Here is a 24,468-nt window from a genome sequence, read left to right as displayed (position 1 = left end):
GTAATGATGACGATTTGTCTCCTTTTCAATTCTGAGGGCACGCGAAAGAGCCGGCTCGGTACTCGGATCTGATAAGTTCGGGTGTGTTCAGTTCTCGGGGAACAGAGCCTGAACATCTCTAGTTTAAACATATCTGCAACATAACTATCAATGTGTGAAGTCTATTGACGTCTCCTTAGGAGGTGACATGAAGAGTTGACTTGAACATTAATGAAGGGGGCAGCCATTTGGTTAATATGTTTATGAAAATGTATGCCACAGAAAAACACATAGGTGTTTTATGCTCACCCATATTATATTGGAAAGACTGACTTGAAAGGTACTGTTTAATATATACATATTTACATCTTGTACTGTGTACATTTGTCAGCAAACCATTAAGCCCCACACCATGCACTAATTCTGCTATAAAGCTAACCTTGCATTATTTATTTCTTTGATCATTGGCATGGAGACATTTTGAAAATGTAAAGCTGGGCGGGTAATTGATATTTATTTGTCACTAAACATCCCAAGCAGAAAAATCACATTGAGATATGTCAGACTGAGAGCTGCTCCCTGCTCATAGCAGTTACACTCAAAGAACATGACAGTGCCCGTCAGGTGCTTTGTGAAAGGCTGGTTGTTTTGCTCCAGAACTTCTATTCCCGCTCAGCTTCACTGTTAGATAAACTCACACGTTGTGATGTGTTTTCCCTTAATAATGTTTATTGTAGATGTCTGAGAGTATGCAAACAAACAAACCTATGCTCTCATGCAGTCTACATACCGCACAGCACTTAAACAAAGATACACAATCGCACATCTGCTATGTATATGTGACTGTATGAGATTATTTTGTAATGTTTGAAATATTTATCTGCTTTCATTAGGGTGACCTAGGTCAGCGAGGTTCAATAGGAGAAGCTGGGCCTAAAGGTGACGGTGTAAGTTGACACTTACTGAATTCATTTTTATTTATGGCTAAACAAACACTGCGCCCATATCAGTTTTTTGGGGGAATTTGTTAACAGTAACTTTAAATATTACAAATAAAAAACTTCTATAAAACTAACACTTAAAAAAGGGATATAATTAACAGTGTACTGTATTCACAACATTTTAAGTTATATCTTGTCGCAGCTTCTAGTTGTGAGATCACTTTCATCATTCTGAGTGTAGTGGTGTAATTAATGTCTTAGGAGAATTGTGAATACGGAGCTATGGTGTTTTTTTTAAACAGGACATTATTAAAACTGTTTCTTTTAACTAACTCCAGTTTTTTTTTATATAATACCAAAGTGTCTAAAATGATTTTCTTCAAATCAGAAATGTCAAACAGGTGTTTTAAAATCAGCAATACGATCCAATATCCTTTATTATCTCCATGCAGGGAACTGCGGGACCAAGAGGCATCACTGGAATGCCAGGGTCAAAAGGAGAATCGGTATGTGCACACGTTGTTATTTTATTATAAAGTGTAGACATTCTTTACTTACGTATGTTGGGATGTTTTCTGCTGATGCAAAAAACGACACTTTATAAAACTGCATTTTTCATTCCATTTTTTCCTTATATTTTTCGTTTTGGGTCTTTCTTTTTCTCAATGCCAATTTTTGGCAATGTGGATGGGAAGGCCCTCATGCTCAGTGTCTGCTTACAAACTAGGCTTTTAAGACTTTTTTTTAATACAATACCCATTGTCATTCTCTCCGTGGAACTGGGGAACAGTACAGTGTTATAACCCCACATTCCATAGTTATGACCACTGTTACAGGGCTATTATGTTGTTTTAATGAGCTGTCAATAGATTCACAGTTTTATTTATGCATACATTTAGGTAGCTTATTAGAAATTAGGCTAAGATAAGATTTTAATCACAGAGGAGGCTTATTTTTCTATGCACACTACATATCATTTTTAGAACAGTTGGCTCATACATAGGTTTCTCCTGACCACCAATAATTGATCATAATGCTAACAATGCAATTGAAGTGTAGGATGAACATTTCTGCTGATGACCTTGATATGCATTTAAATGTGGTCATTTGCTGATATTACTCTCCTGTGGGTCACTGAACAACTGAATCTATCAGAGTAATGTGTAGACTAGCGGGAGAAAGATCCAATCTTTCTGTCATCTGGGTGGCCGACCAATACAGCTAATCAGTAAAGGACCATTAAAGGATACAGATTTCAGACTACTTAAAATGACTGGTAATAAAATGACTATTAATGAAGTAGATAGTTTCATAACTCCCATCAGAATATAGGAACTTTTATTTATGTATTTGTCAAAGTTGGATTAAGTTGCATTTTAGTTTGTGGATTCTTCTAAGGATCACAATATACACACTGAAACAGTTTATTTCTGTAAAAAGAAAATAATTGATAGGATTGTGTCACAGATTGAAAACTTAATTATCCATCAGTATCAACACTGGTATCAATACTGATAGGAGAAATGTTGGCATAATATTAAAATGAAATTAACTATAAAACATTAATTGCCAATAATTTTAAAAAAAATATGTACAGCTAAAGAGCCAGGAATATGATGAAACATATGATGTTTATTGGTAAGTACAAACCAAATGGAGTAGTAATTAGCATAGCAGGGAAATGCAGAAGGTATTACCAGCTATACAGCTTATGCAGGTAAGCAAGTGAAATGAAGAGATCCCAGGCAGCAGGCAAATCAGAAGCACAGAAGCATGGAAAAGTAACAACGGCATGGGATAACAGTAACCAGCAATGTATGCTGGGAGTGACTGGTATAAGTGGGACACACCCAGGGATAATAAATGAGAAGGTTAACCCCTAGTACAACAAAGAAGGCACAATAGCAGCACCCCTGGTGAATAGAGTTACTGCCACAATATATATATAAATATATATATATATATATATATATATATATATATATATATATATATATATAAAACAAATAATAAAGTCCAAAAGCTGCCAGGCAAAGCAGCATGCAATGCAAGGGGCTTACAAGCAGATCCTGACATGTACAAGGACTGGAAATCCCAGTCCAAACTGAATTGAAGACAACCAACCATTTTGCATTACTTAGCTTACTCTTATGAGCAAACAACAAAACATAGTACTGTGATTAATTAATTTCTTACAATGTGAAATTGTTATTAATTAAATAAATACATATGTGGCAGAGTGTACTAACAACATTTTTTGCCTAGGGCTTGCCTGGTGTAGATGGTCGTGATGGAATCCCTGGTATGCCAGGAGGAAAGGTAAATTGAAGAACAATGAACGCTCAGTGTGGTATCAATGACCATGATAACATGATATCATAATAATATGATCCATAGCTGACTTTTTAAGTGTCAAATCAAAACCTAGACTAGATGATGTGGTAAAGTGAATGAACCAAAAGCTTTATCTGCCTGAATTCATGTTTGAGGTTAATGGTTGTGTAGTTCAATGTAAGTATATAATTTGTACACAGTTTGTTTAAGTGTATTATTTTTTACACACTACAATAATGTGAAAAATAATATGAATGTAATTAAAATAGCTACATTGCTATAGAAGGAATTCAATGGAGTGGCACTTATACTCTCAGCACCGCATCACATCCAGTGATATTACTGCTGCCATATATCAAGTACATGGCATTAATGTCATGAAACATGAATTATTTAATATCACATTCTATAATGCTTATGCCATATGAAATGAGTGTTATAAAATGTCAAACGTTTGATGCAGAATTTTAAAACTGACAAGGTTAATGACAGCTTAGAAGTGTCACTAGTCTATGAATAGAATTTGATTGATCCTTTCCATTATTATACCATTAAAACCTATTCTGGCATTACGTACTGATGATAATTACATAAAAGAGGTATAAAACACTTTGATACAATGTTCTTACAGAACCATAACCAATATGACACATAAAGTCATTAAAATGAGTAAATGAATTGTTTTGTGTTGCCTTAATTCATGTTAATGACCTCTTAATTTTTTAAATATGGTTTACACACCTATGAATGTAGTGATATAAATACAGAATTTGACTGCAGAAAATAATCAATTGGTCTAGCTAACCTGCAAAGTAGCCACTTAGAGGTGGCATAGCACAAAAAAATTGCAAACTTGAACTGTAGAAGGAAAGAATTGTACTCAATCTAAAACAATCTCAATCTCAAACTAATAAAAGCAAGGTTAATTTGCTCAGCACTTTTTATTTAGTTACTTGTTTTGCACACATTTAAGTGTATTTGTCCATTTTTTATAATGATTTCCCATGGTTTCTTTGGCTTGCACAACATTTGTATAATACTTTGAGACCTAGCTTGCGTACATAACTTTCTACATCAGTACACGATCTACAAAAGAGGGAAAAAACCTGTAGTTCTTCAATGGCTGTGAAACAACAAGTCCCAGCATGATATGTTATGCTGACATTTGTAGTTCTACAACTGCTGGAGAGCCACAGGTTGCCTACGTCTAGTCTACAAGAAGCTCACTTTATATTTTGGTATCACATATGTATTTCTTTGGTTTACAATGGAATAACACAGAAAGCAGAAAAACGTATTAAGTTGTAGCTTTCTCCATGTAGAAATCCTTAAACAGTACTTAGAAATACTTACATTTCAAGCAGTGATTCTCCTTCACTTTAGAACTGACCACACCTGCAATATATATCACTCATTAAACAAGCTTGAGTAGAGAAAGGGAGTTATTCTCCTGTTTTGTGTACTACAATGTTCAGTGGGATAAGAAAGAAAGGCAGGGAAATGACTGAGAAGGTCATACAGATTATTGTAGCCAAGCATGGACAATTTCAAGGCTACAAATCAATTTCCATGGAACAATATGTAATGATATTAGGATATTTAAGGCCCATGGTACTGTAGCCAACCTCATCAGAATGGCCACAAGTAAAACTTGACTGAAGATTCTAGCGCAGGGCTTTTAGAATGGTGAAGAAAGAACCTCGATCAAGTGACAAATTCAAGCTGACCTTCAGACACAAGACATGACATGCTTCCCACTGCTGAGAGAGACATAAGTACGGTAAATCTGACACGAGTTGCCAAAACACACTTGAACAAGCCAAATTTCTTCCAGGAGAATGTCCTGTAGACAGATGGGACCACATTAGCGATTTTTGGTAAAACACAACATCCTTTTGTTACCAGAAATAAAAATGGAGCCTTCAAAGATGAGCACAGTCAAACATGGAGGAGATTCAGTGATGTTTTGGGTTTGCTGTGCTGCTTCAGGCACTGGGTGCCTTAAATGTGTGCATGGCATCATGAAATATGGAGATTATTAGGCCATTTTGGGGTGCAATGTTGAAACCAGTGTCAGAAAGCTGGATTGAAGGTCTTCCAGCAGGACAAGGACGCCAAACACACTTCAAAAAGCACCCAAGATTGGTATAATACACTGGACTGTTCTGAAATGGCCAGCAAAGAAACCAGATCTAAATCCCACAGAACATCTGGGGAAAGATCTGAAAACAGCAGTTGGTAGAGGGCACCCTTCAAATATGGGAGAACTGGAGGAGTTTGCACAAGAAGAGTGGATCCATCTGCCAGCAGAGAGGTGCAGGAAGCTCATCCATGACTATAGGGAGAGGTTAATTGCAGTTATGTTAACCAAATATTGTGCTACCAAATATTACGTCCAGGGTATCAACAATGTTGTCGATGCCATTTATATTCATTTTCTGATTTATAAAGATATACAGTACTGGATTCAGAATAAAGAACAAAGGTTCTGTATATTGACAGAGAATGAATTGCGGAGACAAAGTATTGTTGTTACTTTCATCTTATGTTTAGAGGAAATTGTGAGTTATTTGAAAAAAGTGTAAAGGTGCCAATATTTTTGGCCATGACTGTATCTGTCTTTATGTCTGTCTGTCTCTCTCGATCTATCCTTTTAGTCTTGACATTTTACTTACTCTGAAAACACCAGATTAGGTTCTCTTTTTCATGTTGCGCTCTTGAACATTATCTATTTCTATCCATACTACTTTATGTCTGTTACATATCTAATAGTGTATCTCTTTGTAGGGTGATTCTGGAGAACCTGGAGCCCCGGGGGAGGTTGGACTTCAGGGACTGCCAGTAAGTGTGTACCTGATATGCCTACAAGTTTTTGTAAACAACTTTTTATGGCTTTATTATTCTATGTCTGCTCGTACTACTTTGCAATGAGCTAACTCCCCCTCTTCCCCCCCCCCCCCCTAAAAAACTCTGCCTCCAGCAATAAAACACATAAAATTATAACAAATAGTTATTTGCACCAGTTTAATATTTGACAGAATTATAATGAGCATGTGCCTCAGTGCCACTTTACTTTTATGCAAACAGTTAAATAAATTATGTTTTTAAAGCATCTCTCAAACTAGTAATTGATTTTTAAAGTAAACATTTCTAGGAAGAAGAAATACAATTCATATAATCAATTTTATGTACAAAATAAATTGTAGCAGAGGCAATTAGCTTTTACTCAATTTATATTTTGCTGTATCATTTTTCATTTTGTTTTACATTCCTGCAATAAACTCCAGGGTATTGCTTATACCTGAAGAAAAGAGAAGCTTTTCTAAATATTTGTTTGAAAAATAAACTGATTAAAATTGGGAAAAAAAAAGATCACCAAACTTTGTACATTAGGACTTTAACACCTTTAACTGTGTTTTACTGTGGTTATATGATTTTTTTTTTTTTACATTTTTGTTGTTATTTTAAACCACTTTTCTTCTTGATCCCAAAAATGGATGTTCCTGTCTAAATTTTAACCATATCTTTATTTATTCCATTCAAATCCTGTCTAATTGTTTTTAAACTTGAAATGATTTGGTTTAGCTATTGATAATTGTACAGGGGCTATTGTACAATATGTGTAGCTTACTTACATAAAGTAAGCCCCTATATGTTAGTATTATAAAGGCTGAATTTAATGTATCAGAACCATTGCAAACTACTGCAGGAAGAGAGATGGTAGACCTATATAATGGTGCACTTATGACATATGTACAAGTACGGATTAGATTGTAGAGAGATTAGAGATAATGCCCTGTTCTTCCTGCTGCAAACTGTTTGGTGGGGATTGTTATTCAACGTTTTCAGCAGCTGTTAGGTATTTTTGATAGTTTCATCTAGTGGAATGGAAGATGCAGAATCTCATTACATTCAGGTAGCTACAAATAAACATGTTGATACTTTATATATAGATAAGAAAGTGCTACTGTTTTCATAGAATGTATGATCATGTAGTCTTTTATTTGTTTCTTATTAATCTAAGTTGCCACAAGCTCCAAAATAAGGAATTGGCCTTCCTGTCTTGTATACTGTATTTTGGGTAAAGACATACAGAACCAAATAATCATATAGCAGGAAAGGCTGTTTGCACCAATGGGCATGACTACATGTTGTCAATTAACCTACATTATACAAGGAGAGAATATATACACAGAAATGGATATATTTCTCCATTCCATTACAGTGAAATATGACTAGATATTTGGGTAATGTAGTGTAGTGGTAGTAAAGTTTAAGCAAAGACTTCCACAGAATCACTTGTACAGTAGATTAGGCATCTACAAATCTTGGGTTATAAAATATTACACAGGATATTATGGCTGGAGTTGGTGACATTTATAGAGGGGTAATAATAGGTGTATCTTTAGCATGGGCTACTCAGCTTTCTGATGTTTCACAAGCAATTGGTGTTAAACTGTACTATCAACGGTAGGTACCAGACTGAGTTTAGTGTTTATTCCTGTAGTTGTAGTCTTGGGCTCTAGCATTTGGACAGGGAAGACCAAGCTGTGATCTTTCCTGTCTGATTTGGTCAAAAAGAACAGCAGTTATCAACAATTCTCAGGATTCTAGGGATGCTGACCAACAATTTGCCTACAACCTACTTACATACAGCTCTATTAGTTGGTATCATCATCACCAGAAACAACAGCCGTTTCTTCCTTGGTGATTGTGATACCTGTGTAAACTTTGTACATTATGGCCAACACATCTATAGATTAACGGGCTAAAAAAAATCGCAAAATGAATAGCCATTATTCATCACAAATGGACCGAACAAACAATGGGCAGATAGAAGCCATTTAAGTATATTTAATGTCATACTTAATGTAGGTGTTTCTTACGGTTAATGCCTGTACATATTGTTAAAATCCAATATATATTTACATAATATACTAAAATAGTTTCTCGTTTTTGGTAAAACTATCCCAGCCCACAAGATGATTATGTACATATTTATAGTAGGGCTTGTCACCTTCAGATGACTGTAACATGGCCTCCTGCTTTCTCTCTGTGCTTTTCAGACAGGCTAGGAAAATAAAGTAAAATATTCAGTAAAAGTGGAGTGCCTATACAAGCCAATAAATTAATCCGAAGGCAGAAAAAAACTTTTTGGAATATAAAATACGAAATTCATAGATATTGTTTGCCATTATATCACTGTACACCAAATTACCAAGTCGCACATTGCTACAGGACCCAGGATGACAGCACAGTGCGAACTCTAGGCAATCCAATGTTTACTTATTATACATATCTGACAATGAAAGTTATAGTACGCAGTCTTTAACTTTTTCATTCATCCTTACACTCTGATACCTTTACTTGTAAAACATATCCTGAATCTGTTTCAAGATTCTAATTAAAGCCACTCATCATGTCATACTTCAACTGCTGCAAAATGTTCCTATTTGGCATCCTAATAAACCATATGTTCCCACTCGAGTCTTTACAAAACATTGCTTCCAGGCTCATCTATCTAAGCCACTATGACTTGCATGTCAGCCCACCATACAAATCTATTCACTGTTTTCCAATTATCTCCAGGTTAAAATTCTCCCTGTCACATATAAATCTTTCAAGTTAAAGGATCGCTAAACCTAATATGCACATTGTTTTATATTATACATTCACAAATATGTGTAAACGTTTCAGGAGTTTGTCAGAACTGAAGATAGCATAGATGCTAATTATCTTTGATGTTCAGATATTTTTATTAAGCACATACATCTTTGATAAGTATAGACCCTACATTGTGAAGGCTAAAAAATAGATTAACTTGTGAAATATATTGAATACTGTGATACAGGAGCTTCCAAATATTTATTTGTGGATGTTCTAATCTCTGTTTTCATATTAGAACATCTTTTATGTTCAGTGCACCTTTAAAGTATTAGAACAACATTCTCAGAGTTAGTATTAGGGCTGCCATCTCTGTCCTTATTTTATTTTAAATAAACTCTTCAAAAGTGACACCTTTTTGGGACAACGATTCAAAAATAAATTAAGAAACACTATCACTTATTAGTAGTATACTAAAAGAAGTCATGGTGACCCAGTCTAAATGACATAACCCGCATCATGGAAAACATAATGTTCCTTCTTTAAACTATTCTGTGAATTATGGTCACTGAATAAAAGAAAGTAGAAAGATTCAGCAAGAACTAAACAATTGCCAAAAAGAAACCACTAATGGAACATAACAATAGTTGTTACAACCCGACATACATACATACACACCTATTGTTTGCCAAATGTTACCCCATTCTTCCAGGAATGTGTGTGGGGTTATTAAATTATATCAAACATCACTGATAAATCCATATCTAATGTATTTTGACAAAGATAAGTGCTTTCTATTCATTCTTGGCATTGCATAGCCGAAATGCACATTTTATAAGCAATTATATCAGGCATCTAAACTAATGTATTTTATGATCAGAAGTAATTTTGCTCTATTTGTACGTGTTTTTAGGGTATGCCAGGAAATCCGGGTGCAAAAGGAACAGCTGGAGAGAAGGTGACTATGCTTCTTAGAATTGTTGTTCATTTAAAAATTATTCTGGTTTTGTTAAAGAAAATATATCCGGTTATTAGCTATTACTGGTTAGAGCATTATTTTGTGTGGTGGCAAAGTGTATGTTGCTTATAGGGTTAAACAATCATTATCATATGCTTCTAAGTGAAAACCTAGCACTACCAGTTCCACTGAAGAGATGGATGGATCTCCATGCCAACTTTGTGCCATTATATATAGGACTACCAAATGCCCAAATACTGAAGGGAAAAAGAAACTAAGTGCCTGATTCATTAAGGCATGTAAAGTGAACGTAAATTGCGTATTTTGGCTTTTCTTTATAATAAATGATTTTTATTGAATTTTTACTTTGCAGGAGAAAAACAAAAACACAAACACACTAAAAACAAGAAAGTAGGAAAAATGGGGAAAAGACAGCAAAATGGTGGGGAGGAGGGGTATTTGTAGCTAATCAAGTACATCAGAAAACATCAGTATATAAATATGGTTTGTGGAAAAAATACAATACATTTTTGTCACAGAGAGGAGGAAAAAGTTAAGTGGTCAGAGTAATTGCTCCAAACAAGCCATTTGAAAAGGGGAGAGGAGGCAGATGGGGTGTATGGGAACCCCAAGTTCTCCGTTGCCATGAAATTTGGTGACTCCCGAAATAGATGGGGGAAAAGAGGTTTCCAAAATTGGACAATTGCAGCTGTCATGGCGATGAGGATGTGACCCACTACATATCGCTTATGATCCTGGAATTGCGGTTGGTAAAAGTGTAGAGGGCAGCTTCAAGGAAGAGGTCAGACTTATATTCACCACCACATTAATTAGGTCAACAATTTCAGACCATAAAGATTTGGCAGCTGCAAAAGTATTGTGATAAGCTCCCAGCCTCACCACAATTCCTACAAGAGAAATTAGATACATTAGGCTTAAATCCGTGTATCTTCTCAGGTGTCAAGTATATTCTATGAATACGTTTAAGTTGGATTTCAGAGTGGTTAATACATTTAGATACATTAAGGAAAATATGTTCCCAGTCCTCGTCAGACAGAGACGTAAATCAGGCATACACACGTCCGTATTCAACTAGAAGCGGATTTAAAGAAACATCTCTTGTTGAAGACGAGTCTAGGTACACTCTGCAGATACGGCACTTGTAGTTTTGAGACAGACACAACACACTTCAGGATATATCCAATACATATCTGCAGCATATAGAGTCCCATCAGAACGCACAGAAAACAAAAAAGTATTAAATTATTGTCACCTGTTAATAATATAGTGATAAAACATTTTAAAAAAAGAGATGTCCAAAGCTTGAATTAGACATTGCTGTTTGCGTTCGAACTTGACACGTCCTTACTGTACAATGACAACATGCATACGCCCATTCACCACCCCGTTCCGCCCATGAAAATGTAGGCTGCCATAAGGGTCCTTTGCAATCAGGGGCGGGCTGAACCGGGGGGCAGGGGGACCGCTCAGTCTAATGGCTGTTCGGGCCGTACGTCCCTCCCCGCCCCCCCCGTGGATGCAATAATAGCTTAATTTTACCGGCGGCCGCATCACATGACACGCCATGCGTCCGCGTCATTATGACGAGGCCGCATCGCGTGTCATGTGATGCGGCCACCTGTGCGCCCCCGGGCTGCCAGCCCGCGCCCGTTTGCGATCGAAGATGAATTGGATGTTGCTGCATTTACTGGCGTGTAGTCCGGTTCTGGGCATGTGCAGAGCGATTTTCTGCAAAATGCTGCACATATATGCATTTACGTTCCTTGATGAAACAGGCCCAAAATGTTTCCTTTTGGAGGTAGAATAGTTAATTTTTTTGAGGATATGTATCTATTTTTACTAACCAGGGAGCGTGAAATCAGTCAAATTGTTAAGCTAAGTTCGTCCTAATTCCATCTATTGAAGCATATGAGTAGTAATATTACCTATAAAAAAGGTAAAGCAACAATGCATATGTTTAAAATGTTTGATTTAATCCCGATATATTAATAATACATTATATTTCTAGAAAGGAAAATATGCACATCAGTTTACATATTTTTTAATTAAAATATATAATATACACAAAGCCATCTGAATGGTAGTGGTTCAGAACAATTTAGACATTATCACTGGATGACACATTTCCAGGGTTTATTATAATTAGAAAGCGTCACTTTCACATAACTCACTTTGCCATTTAAAGATAAAACTAGTTCTCTGGAAATGTTCAGTATAATATATTACTAATCCGTATTTCTAAATTCCTTTTTTTTATTCTATTTTCTCCAGGGTAATTCCGGTTCTCCTGGTGTAGCTGGCCTAATGGGAAACTCTGGTAAACCTGTAAGATTTAATTTCTTTTTTCTGTAATGATTTTTTGTTTTTAATAAAGTAAGACAATTAGTATATTTGTACTAAAAGTCAAGGATTCCCAGGCTGGGGAATGGATTATGTTTTACAGATGCACTGGAATCTGAGGTGTTGGCTGATGCATTGAAAGTAAATGTCTATTTAATGCTCTTATATTTTTATATATTTATTACTATTTTTTGTTATAATAAAAACAGGGTGATCAAGGACCTCAAGGAGAAGTTGGCCCAATAGGACCCATCGGACCTTCGGTAAGGGGACAAACCTGCTAATGAAAATTTGTTGGAGTGGTCTTACCAGTACATACAATTCCTATGCAATATTCTAAATAAAAACATGTAATGATATAGTGGTGTAACATATGATGAGAATGTTTACTAACAGTATCCCATAGCAGTCAAACATCATCATCATCACCATTTCGTGCCCAGCATAAGTGGGGACGAGACGACAATATGTACTTTAATCTTGGGTCTACCTTTAACATACCAACCATGTAATATTGTATTCTCTCTTACTGGTTCTCTTTTTCTAAGAGTCTATTGAGATATGAAGAGTTATAGTTGACCCAAGATGCAGGAAAGACTTTGAATTTTGAACTGTAAATAAAATCTTAAAACAATTAATACAAAGGGATTTTATGTACTGTGCACACTTCCATGTATATGTATAGAGTGTGTCACTTAACATTATTAGTATTTATGATATTACCTCTATTTGCTACCACACACACACACACACACACACACACCACGTTTATCTCAGATCAATTGAGACCACATTAACTTGCACATTATCCTTAGTGTCTAGCTAATACAGCACACAACCCTGTGCATTTTATCCATGCCAACATGTCTTATGTCACACATATGTGGTATATTACAGTACACTATGTGCTGTAAGTGCATCATTGAATTATGTATTAATATAGATACCATAGGTTTCTTATTGGTGTGTTTTATTTGTATATTACACAACAACACACTTCATAGTAACTCAGCAACTGGATTTAGTGCATCGCTAATGTGTGGTGGCACATGTTTTGGAATGTGGCTGGTTGTTGACCCAGAAGCGTTGGTGAGGGCAAGTATCATTATTGTCGGGCTACACATGTCAAAAAGAAAACTTCCATCAGACTTAATTACTAATAATGAATTAGTAAATAAACATGATTTAGTCTAGATGGTTTTTTTTTACTGAAAAATTGTAATTTCATGGACACTGTTTAGGCGAGGATAGAAAAGTGAGTAAATTATTTCTTGATGTGAAAATATATGTAATGATAAGGGTAGCGTATAAAATATAGATTAACATTATGCTCATAGTACAAAAACATATGATATATATGACATACAGTAGTAAGATTGCAGATAGAGCTGCCAAATCAAAGAGCAGGGTTCACAGAAGGTAATTTATGAACCTAAACATTTTCCTAGCCGAGTGTCATTCTTGTCGGAGAATACAGCTTTCTTCACGGTATAGTGGAGATGTTAAGGGGGTAATGAGAGAATTTTGAGTATGATAGGGATCTGGATCATGCACAAAATGTGTTAGAGTACATGAGAAAAACCTTTATCTAGAGCTGATCTTGCTCCTTTTGAATAATACAAAATTATCCAGAACTCACGTACCATGCAAAAATGTTCTGGTACTTATACAATCAATACTCAGTTGACGAAAATAAAAGACCAAAATCATTGATAAATATGTTGATTAAAATAATATTAGCACTAAATGTAAAAAGGTTAATACACAAATACGTTTCCTGACTGCTTTGGATTGTGCCACTAAGTAGGAGATGTAAAAATTAAAACAGTGTACACAGCAAAAGGAATTAAGTAAAAACGATAGAAATTATTTTGATTAGCAATTACACTATATTCTTAAAAAAAAGTTTTTAAAGTTAGGTTTCATTAATCTTTGACATTATATAAATTATGGGTTTCAAATTCTATCTAAAAATAATTAGTTATAATATTATATGTTTTACTAGGAAAATGTAAAGATAAGGTGAAATCTGATAAAAAAAAGAATAAACTTAATTTTTTATAACCAAAAAACAAAAGTTTTTAAAGAAAAAATATAAAACAATATGATTTACTTTACAGCACACAGCTTTTAAAGTACCCTTTACTCCATTCTTGTTCTACATAATTATTTATAAAATAACCCCTTAGACATTTCAAGCTTTTCAAACCTTTCTTCGGAGCATGGTGTAGATCATACCTCTAACTAGTACTACTAATAATTAGTAGTTTTCAATATTGCCATCATCCTAACCGTGGATATTGTTTCATTGTATTTTATCATAGCAAACTCTCACCAGTGCCCACTTTTTGTCTTTCATTCATTTACTCCACTGTTACAAAAGAAGATAATTAAAATGTTTATTTTACATAAACCCCTCCCCAACCATCCTATATTTCAAGATCCCTGTAGTTCCAGAGGAAATCCCCTCTATTTGGAATTTATAAGGGTCACTTCTCCGGGGCTGACACCCTGCAGCTTTCTATGAATACAACATGTGGCTCATCTAATTATCTCAATCAACACATTGCATTGAGGACTGTATTTATTTAATTTTTTTACGAAAAATGACTGGTACCAGCACCAACTGGGAGGGGTGAGTTCCTTTGGCGCTCTGGAGCTCCTAGATATGGGGCTTATGAAAATTTTCTAGTTGGGGAGGAGGAGAGAACCATCTGTGAAATATACATTTTTTGTTTATAGCTTCTTAAATTAAGCTTGACCTGTGTCAATGTAATATATACATGAAGATGGTGATGTACATAAAGACATATGGGTGAAGCTTGTGATAAAGGTTGTGTGATTATGAAACCAATAGACACATCTGTTGTGTGCAATTATTATTTTACCTTAACTATTAATTTTAGAAAAGATAATATCCCAAACTAACTTTAATCAACCAATGTCTGTCTCGGTTAAACTGATGGCAGAAGCCAAACAAAATGGTTTGTGATTTAAATCACAGACCATATGCTGTGCTAACAATAAATTCAGGCTCTAAATATCTTCTAAAAGTAAAAAACAATTGTTTTAATAGTATGTTTGATGTAAAAAAGAATAGTCTATTTTAAATATAAATAGAAGTATTAAATAGAAGTATTAAATACTTGGCTGATGATAGATGATGTAGAACTCACAGCATGTGTACTTATCCTTATTTAATCTATCGTATGACTAACTTTATGCCCATTCATGTTTCATGGGTTCTACATAATGCAAGAGCATTGAGATATATAATAGAGAACATTGCCTGTATTAGCTCTGCTAACTTTCTGAGTGCATTAAGTAACAATGTATCATGATCAGCAGAAAGTGGTTTCGCTGCTTTCCTCATTAGTAGGAACTGTGTGTAATGCACTGATTACCTACTGATAGTGGGATTGCTGACTAAATGTATGCTCCCGTACCACTCTCTTGTTATAAATCACTGCTAATATCTAGGCTATGCCCTATCTCTATATATTATTATTATTATTGTTATTATTAAGTACTGACTTTATATACATATAATATACCCAGTTTGTGCATCTGGAAAGCATTGCTACTCTTTGTCAAAGATGGGCAAGCCTTCATGCACATTTGCAAACAACATCACTATTGTTTTGTGCAAAAATAAGCGCAGACCTATATAAATTAGCACATGACATCATGTACTAAGGATTTCAGTCAATGGCTGGCTGGACTGGGGGGCAGAGGTGTTCCTGACCCTCGGGCCAGTCCTATAGTGGGCTACCTAGGGCTGGGTAACTAGGATACCTTTGCTTTTTTCCTTTAAAATCTTCCTAATAGCTGTTGTGCTGAGTCTCTCCCTAAAATGTGTCAGCTAGCCCCTGATTTCAGCCATTGCACTTGGCTGCACCATCCTGTAGTAACTTGCTCCCAATGTTTTACATGACAAACTTAATGCCGATATGGAAATGTAACAATATTTTAATTGATTCAGTGCAACACAGGACATACAACGACATATAGCTGTAACTCAAGCACATATAAAGCTGCACAAATTAATGCAGTAAATTATGTATTAATGCAAATATCAGTTTTTTCCAATGCCGTTGGCATAGTGTTATGATACCAAGAGCCAGAGAGATGTAAAACCCTTTAGTTAGTAAGTCTTAAATTAGAATATATTGGAAATAGTGTGCTGGGTATGTAATTTACTAAAACTGCCTTCAGTTCCAATGAATATGGATTGGAATTGAATTGTCAAAGAGCTTTCAATGTGTGCATGTGCTTTAATACAGGTTCATTGTACATCATTTATTTAACATCAATGTTTTTATTTTTTCTTTATAAAGGGTAGTAGAGGAGAGACAGGTCCCGTTGGCCCACCTGGACCACCTGGGAAACAAGTAAGTAATACCTTGTTTTATACTGATTGCTACATTTGATAAAGAAATATATATATTATTTTATGTAGCATACTATGTTACATCATTAAAATAAATTGCACATAAATAGTAATGCTGCTATTAATGAAGCTGATATGAATAAAGCAATGTACATTCTTTGGGGAGAGAATACATAGCAAGCAGCAGCAAAGAAAATATGTTCTCTGTCTGGAAGTAATGAGCTTGGATATGAATACCTTCTTTCAGTGCAGGCTGGCCACTATTTACATAGCAGCAGCAGCAAAAGGGGTGTACAAGGTCCTGTTTGAAAGAATGCACTGTTCACAAGGAATGTAAACCATGGGGATTATATCTCACAAGGGAAACGGAGACTGAACGCTGCACACAGTCATCTTTTTATTTGCTTTATTTAAAATAATAAAATTTGCATCCCAACTGCAGTCTAACAATCTATCCACTTTCAGTAAATAACAATCACATGCTGTATTCTGTACGTTCTTTACTGAATGCCAGTATATTTATTTCTTTTCAAGGGTTCACGGGGAGATCCTGGGTTTTTAGGTTTGCCAGGACCCCCTGGTCTTCCTGGACTTAAAGGTGACAGGGTAAGTGTTTGTGCAGTATCAATGTCAATGGGCAAGTTACATTATATGTAAATGAGGTCAGTATAGAAAATTAGAGAATTAGATATGCAAGATTGCAATACGATATATGAAAACAATTCCTAACTTAACCATTGAAACAAAAATTGCAAATATATAATTTAATTTTCATTCTCTACAGTACACACAATGTTTTTATAATTGCTGGTAATAATTGTCTTCTTTATTCCATATATATGGGATATAATTATTGAGTATGGTATGTGACATATATACAATGTGGCTAATACAAATTAAAATCCCCAAATCTTTCTCACATTTTAAATAAAGGGAACTTATTCCTGCTGTCTAGACAGCAAGTAACAACTAGGGCATGTAATTAGCTAAATAAGAAAGAGCACCTCTTGGTCAGAAATGTATAATTGAGGCAGAACAGGAACATTTGCAAATTATGCAGAGATAATGATAACGGTGAGTATAAGAACGGTATTTCTTCCAATTATGTCTCTACATATGTAAAGAAAGTAAAGCATAAGTATTTGGCAAGAGCAAATTGTGAATCTTTATCTTGATGTGCCATTGTGTTTCGTGAAGGTGATGATATCTGAACTTAATAATTAGAGTTGTTTGACACCTGATGAGATATGCACTAGTTTCACTGGGATATAATTGGGATAAAGCAAGCCTGGATTTATATGTTTTGTCCCGTAGGTCTTCTCTGTACAGTACTGCTGCGTCTCATAGCCCCCTCGTCTCTGCTACTGTAGCTCTCTATGCTTCCAACCCCACTACACCCCACTGCATCCCATCAGCATACAATTAATGCATATAAATAATTGAGTCCTTATTAAGCCCATTGTAAAAATGATTATAATATATAAATAGCATTCTAATCATTAAAATAAATAAATTATTGAATAAAATTGATGACATGCAAAGTGAATAGAGGGCCTCTCATACAACTTTGCTGCCGTAGACCAAGGCCTGTTGGGCCTTAATACAGAAATTGAACCTGGGTAAAGGTTACATAGTTAATATGGTTGAACATGAAGTTAAACTATTCATAAATGCTAATTGAGTAATATTACTCTATCCTTCATATTAGTTACCTCAAGCAGAGATAACATTGTCTAAAATATATTCCTAGGTGACCCTGGAGTTAGTTCTGCCCAGCACCCCTACCCCCAAGCCATGACATAAAGGCTTGCCTGAAATAGACAGAACCACAAGCATAACACAGACAGAACCACAAGCCAGGGCACAGGCAGCACCACAAGCCAGGGCACAGGCAGAACCGCAAGCCAGGGCACAGACAGAACCGCAAGCCAGGGCACAGACAGAACCGCAAGCCGGGGCACAGGCAGAACCGCAAGCCGGGGCACAGACAGAACCGCAAGCCAGGGCACAGACAGAACCGCAAGCCGGGGCACAGACAGAACCGCAAGCCAGGGCACAGACAGAACCGCAAGCCGGGGCACAGACAGAACCGCAAGCCATAACACCGACAGAAACACAAGCAATAACGCAGACAGAAATGCAAGCCATAAGACAGACAGAAACGTAAGTCAGGACACAGACAGACCCGCAAGCCATAACACAGACAGAAATACAAGCCATAAGAAAGACAGAAACGCAAGCCAGGGCACAGACAGAAATGCAAGCCATACGCAGACAGAAACACAAGCCATAACACAGACAGAAATACAAGCCATAAGACAGACAGAAACGCAAGCCAGGACACAGACAGACCCGCAAGCCATGATACAGACAGAAACGCAAGCCAGGGCACACACAGAAACACAAGCCATAACACAGACAGAAACGCAAGCCATAAGAAAGACAGAAACGCAAGCCAGGGCACAGACAGAAACACAAGCCAGGGCACAGACAGAAACACAAGCCATGACACAGACAGAAACGAAAGCCATAAGACAGACAGAATCGCAAGCCGGGACACAGACAGAAACACAATCAATAGCACAGACAGAAACACAAGCCATAACACAGACAGAAACGCAAGTCATAGCAAAGATAGAACCACAAGTCATAGCAAAGACAGAAACACAAGCCAGGACACAGACAGAAACGAAAGCCAGGGCACATTCAGAAACTCCTTGTATATGAGAGCTTTCCTTTCTTAAAAGAAAGATTATAACAAAAATTCTGAAATAATTGATTTCTTTGTCAAAAACTACTACTAATCTATTATAAGGAATATAGTGGAAACGGAAAAAATAAGAATATCAGAAGTCACTGTGAATTTTATTTAAGTGTTCAGCCTGTGGCCTTACGCTCTCATATAGGCCCAGAAATCTTCAGTAACTTCTAATATCTGTATATTTCACAATCAGTGTTACATTGTCCCATACATATTTTGCCCATACTTATAATGGGAATATAGTGTATGAATGGCAGGTTTCGATACAATTCAATCTTACTGATTACACTTAGGTATAAGAACTGGCATAGCACCCTAGCAGATGCTAGTTACACCCATAGATACATAGTTACCCATAGATACAACACAGTAATCATTTTGGCAATGTAAGTGTTCCAGTATTTATTTTACAGGTGCTACTGACTACGCAATATGCAATATCTGAAATGACTTGCAGTCTTTACTATGACATATGAAGCATAGTGTGTTGTAAATTATGGAATGAAGGTTATGTTAAACATAAACAAAAATGCAAATGTTTATTTTAAACATTAATGTAAGAGATCATGGGTAGTCACAGTAATTTTCCTGAGTGGGGGAAAACTTAGTTTCTTGGCTGACAGGACATATACACACACTGCGTGTGCCGGAAATATTGAGGATATATTTATTCCTATTAGAGCACAAATAGAGCATGAATGGTGCATGCAAGACTCTCTTGTTTTGCATGAGACATTTATCTCTGGATCTCTAAAAATACTGCAATGGTAATGCAGATGAAGCCAGAAAAATCCAAATGAACAAGATTAAACCAGATAAACAAGACTTCTGCTATTAACTCCACACATCCACAAATAACAACTATTTCTTTAGCAAATGAAAAAACATACAAAACTATTAAATGTAATGGTAAACATGGGTTTTTATTTTTCAGAATTTTTGTCAAGAATTGATTTAGGTAGGAAAGTATGCTTTGACCCCAGATATCTAAGCCCTGCCATTCTGTTATATGTTTACTAAAGCTTCTAAAAAGAAAGGTGTAGGTGTTGCCCATAGCAACCATTCAGATTCTACCTATCATTTATCTAGTAGATTCTATGAATCATAGCTAGAATCTGATAGGTTGCTATGGGCAACACCTTCACCTTTCCTTTTTAGAAGCTTTAGTAAATGTATACTTAAGTACTTAGTATGGATTAAATCTCCTTCAATCATCATCCTAATTAGAGTGGCTCCCTGTAGTGCTTGTTGGCAGGAATCTGATAAGATATGAGTGTTTTAGACTGCTAGAAGATCAAGTATTTTCTTTTTCCTTAAAAATAGAAACAAATTCCAACATTTTTTTTTAGAAATAACTTGCTCACTTTATTTTTGACAATTAAATTTCAGTTGTTATATTCTGTGATAGTTGATACAGAATATATTGAAAATGACAAAGAAACAAAAGTGAAGCAAATCTTTAGCTGTACCTGCATGGATGAAGCTTGTATGCACCCGTTTATGTCAAAGAATTCTCCATAAGTTTGAAGTTTTAATAGTATTTATAAGGTTCCTAGTGATAGCCCTCATAGGTAAGCCCAAGAGGGGATTACATGTACTGGGATTCCAGGTGTATTGTACTATTATAAAGGAAAGCTGTTATTGCTCGCACTGACATTTCTAGAAAACGTATTAAAAAAATATGTATGAAAATAGTTGTGAAAGGCAATAGTGGAAACCACACCGAGCCCTCAGAAACAAATGTTGCTTTTCCTGTGCCCAAGGCCTGATCATCCAATAGGCTGACTATACTGCAGCCTACGGTGCAAGGCTTTTGGGGAGAAATGTTTGGGGATGCTAGATTGTGACAGGGAGAGGTATAAACTGAAATTAATTTTAAAATATTAGAGAATAGTTCTCCAAAATTAAAAGAAAACATGAAAGAAAAATGTACTAAGGTTTTAATCTTGACAAATTCCCATGGTATAGGCGGAAGACCATGTTTCAAGGATGGTGACAGGAGCAGGCGCTACAGCCCTCCTTCCCTTCACATCTTCACATCTTCATATATTCATATCTTCCTCCTCAGTGTTGCTCGTTCACTTGTGTATGATTCCATTCTGCAATACAGTTCTGATCTTGATGGAAATGTTATTTCTGTACTTTTAGTGATTTAAAGAGTAAGTAAAGCCACCACTGTATACTATTGGGTGTGTGTATATATTTATATATATATATATATATATATATATATATTATGTATGTATGTATGTATATTTCATATTCAGACAAGACTGGAAACCAGCACTCCGTATACAAATAAATGTTATTATGACTTTTAAAGTCCAAAATGAAGCTGTTCCATTATACCATCCATAGCAGCAAGTTAAATAATGACAATTCAGCAGCAAGCCAATAAAGACAGATAAGCAGCATAATTATTTCACAGTATAATCATCTTGTGCTGGTACTGATGGAACAGAGCTCATGATAGTGTATGTCATAAAATACCCAACAGCTGTTTCGGTACTCCTTTGGTACCTTTAGCAAGGGCTACTATATATATATATATATATATATATATATATATATATATATATATATATATATATATGCTAATTAATATATATACATGTTACTAGCTTATACTTGCTGAATGCCCTGAATGCCCACCGCATTCAGGGCATTCAATGTTTTGTAATAAAAACATTGTACCACCGATACACCCGTCACCTCCTTAAATAACCACCGTAATAGCAGGAATGACAGTGTCGCGCTCTTTACGGACGTCATTTCGGGCGTACGGCCTCTTGATGCTCCGCATTTCTCTCTAGTCTCTTTTCCAAGCTGTCGGGGGAAAACAGTATTGGTAATCCCTTCATCGGTTTTGTCATGTAGGCCTAATTGGTGTCGGGGATTATGTAGTTGTTTAAGTAACTACCACCGTTCTCTTCAGTCTCCCCTCAAATTTCTGGTTCCATTTAACCCTTGCAGTAGTTTACTTACATCTCTGTTTCTTCTTGATGGCTCCTTTTGGCTCTTCTCTATTAACAGCGCTGTGACGTTAATTACATGACATCAGCAATACTGCAGGGAGCCTCTCTGCCTTCTCGTAGTTCTCTGGGAGCCAGGCACCGCTCTCTCGGGAAAATATGCACCTTGGGGGCTGGGACTGGAGCACATGGTAGCTTCCATGGCACCCAATGTCTCAGAAATGGAGGTGGATGTGCTGTGTACAAGTAGGCCCCATACTGATGTTGGGCCCTGTACTACTGTACTCCTTGTACCCCCTTCATGGCATCCCTGGTTGAGGATGTTACAATTAGGGAACAAAGAAGGCAATGGGTATTAATTATAAGCAAGTGGAATAGTGAGGAGGCAATATGGATAGAGGGGTATGATGGGGGGGAGGGGTGAAAGTTGTTCTAAGTTTAGGATAATGCCACAGAAGAAGAGAAAGAAAACAGTTTTTTAAACATTGTAGGGATTTGTGAATGAATGGCAAGGGACCAGGGCAAATAAATAGAAAGAAGTAGTAATAAAAAGTCAGGAAGTAACTGAGTAGTGAGTCAGGAAAAAGAGTTTCTGGTTGTAGCAGATGAAGATTGTCACTGATTCTCCTCTCTTGTTGTGTACTCTTTGTTAGACTGACTTTTCCTCACTTTATAAGTTATTCACTTGGTAAGTAAATGACAATGAAATCCTCCCCCAGCAATTGAGTTCCCCTATACATTTATGCCGTTTTTATGATAGTAGATTTCAGACACTACGGGGACAGAATTGTTGGGAAAATGTTAACACCTCCTCAGTGCATACTTAGTGATGTTGTTCTTTGTATTTAATATGTCAAAACTATTTTTACTTACTACAAATACACAGTACTAGAAGAATATCCCACAGAGATTTGTACTGATGAATATATTTACACAGCAAACCCACCAAGCTGATATTTTAAAAACTAACCTGCCGTGGCTCAGTGGTGAAGGAGTTTAATTAAGAGTGCCAAACACCTTCCACATTTAGAACAGCAATATTGTAATATGTAAAAGTACTTACACCAATTAATAAATAATGAGATTAGATGCTGTGCCTATGACAGAGTTTCTATTACACTATTTAAAATTGAAGTGTAGTATAATAAAGTGTTTGAGAGTACATTAGGAGATATGCACAGAAAAGTTTATTTGCATTATGGGTATCCAGCGGCAATTGAAGTGCTTTATGGGAGAGCGGAAATGTAATTATCCATGTTTTTAAAGCTACATTTACACCAATAGAGCTTGATAGCTTGTAGGTAAAAAAGTTGTAGGCAGATTCACAGAAGTGCGATGCAATCTTCAAGTTTTGCTTTTGCTTCAATATTCAATGAAATGTCATTCCGCACAGTATTTGTGAATTTTTATTTCATAAAATCTATAGTCTGTTAGTAGAGCTAGGCTGATGATAATTTAAGCTGCTTTGTGGTGTGATAGGTCAGCAACCTGTTTTAATCAGTGTGCCGGAAAGAATCTACTGAAGCCCAGGTGTGCCAGCGGTACATATATACTACATGTATATATATATATATATATATATATATATATATGCATGCATAGCTATATAGATATGTATATATATATAAATATGTATATATATCCATGTATATATATATATATATATATATATATATACATATGTATATATTCTCATTTAGTTATTTAGTTATTTATTTTATCAAGCTAATGATGGATGATAATATTATTAGTAATGGGACCAACGTAATTCATATTCTTAACTCACATAATTAGTGCCTACAAAATTCATGGTTGTGTGTTTTGAAATGTATTAATGTATTGCCCCCAGTTCACATTAAGATACATAGTATTGCCCCCAGTTCAAATTCAGTCACATAGTATTGCCCCCAGTTCACATTAAGCCACATAGTATTGTCCCCAGTTCACAATAAGCCACATAGAAAATTGTCCCCAGTTCACATTCAGCCACATAGTACTGTCCCCAGTTCACATTCAGCCACATAGTACTGTCTCCAGTTCACATTCAGCCACATAGTATTGTCCCCAGCTCACAATAAGCCACATAGAATTGTCCCCAGTTCACATTCAGCCACAAAATACTGTCCCCAGTTCACATTCAGCCACATAGTACTGTCCCCAGTTCACTT

General features: G+C 35.9%; 1 protein-coding gene across 2 annotated transcripts in view; it reads left to right on the top strand.

Moving 5' to 3' along the window:
* The window catches only part of COL9A1 (collagen type IX alpha 1 chain), a 236,842-nt gene that overhangs the window by 192,447 nt on the left and 19,927 nt on the right, over nt 1-24,468 (top strand). For both annotated transcript variants that reach the window (XM_075202592.1, XM_075202593.1), the window contains 9 exons: nt 873-926; nt 1,373-1,426; nt 3,186-3,239; nt 6,042-6,095; nt 9,772-9,816; nt 12,109-12,162; nt 12,387-12,440; nt 16,515-16,568; nt 17,102-17,173. In XM_075202592.1, the coding sequence (XP_075058693.1) occupies nt 873-926; nt 1,373-1,426; nt 3,186-3,239; nt 6,042-6,095; nt 9,772-9,816; nt 12,109-12,162; nt 12,387-12,440; nt 16,515-16,568; nt 17,102-17,173 (495 nt within the window). The remainder of the gene's footprint in view (nt 1-872; nt 927-1,372; nt 1,427-3,185; nt 3,240-6,041; nt 6,096-9,771; nt 9,817-12,108; nt 12,163-12,386; nt 12,441-16,514; nt 16,569-17,101; nt 17,174-24,468) is intronic.

This window comes from Mixophyes fleayi, chromosome 3 (genome assembly GCF_038048845.1).
Source record: "Mixophyes fleayi isolate aMixFle1 chromosome 3, aMixFle1.hap1, whole genome shotgun sequence".
Lineage (NCBI taxonomy): Eukaryota > Metazoa > Chordata > Amphibia > Anura > Limnodynastidae > Mixophyes > Mixophyes fleayi.
This window is presented reverse-complemented; position numbering and strand designations above follow the sequence as displayed.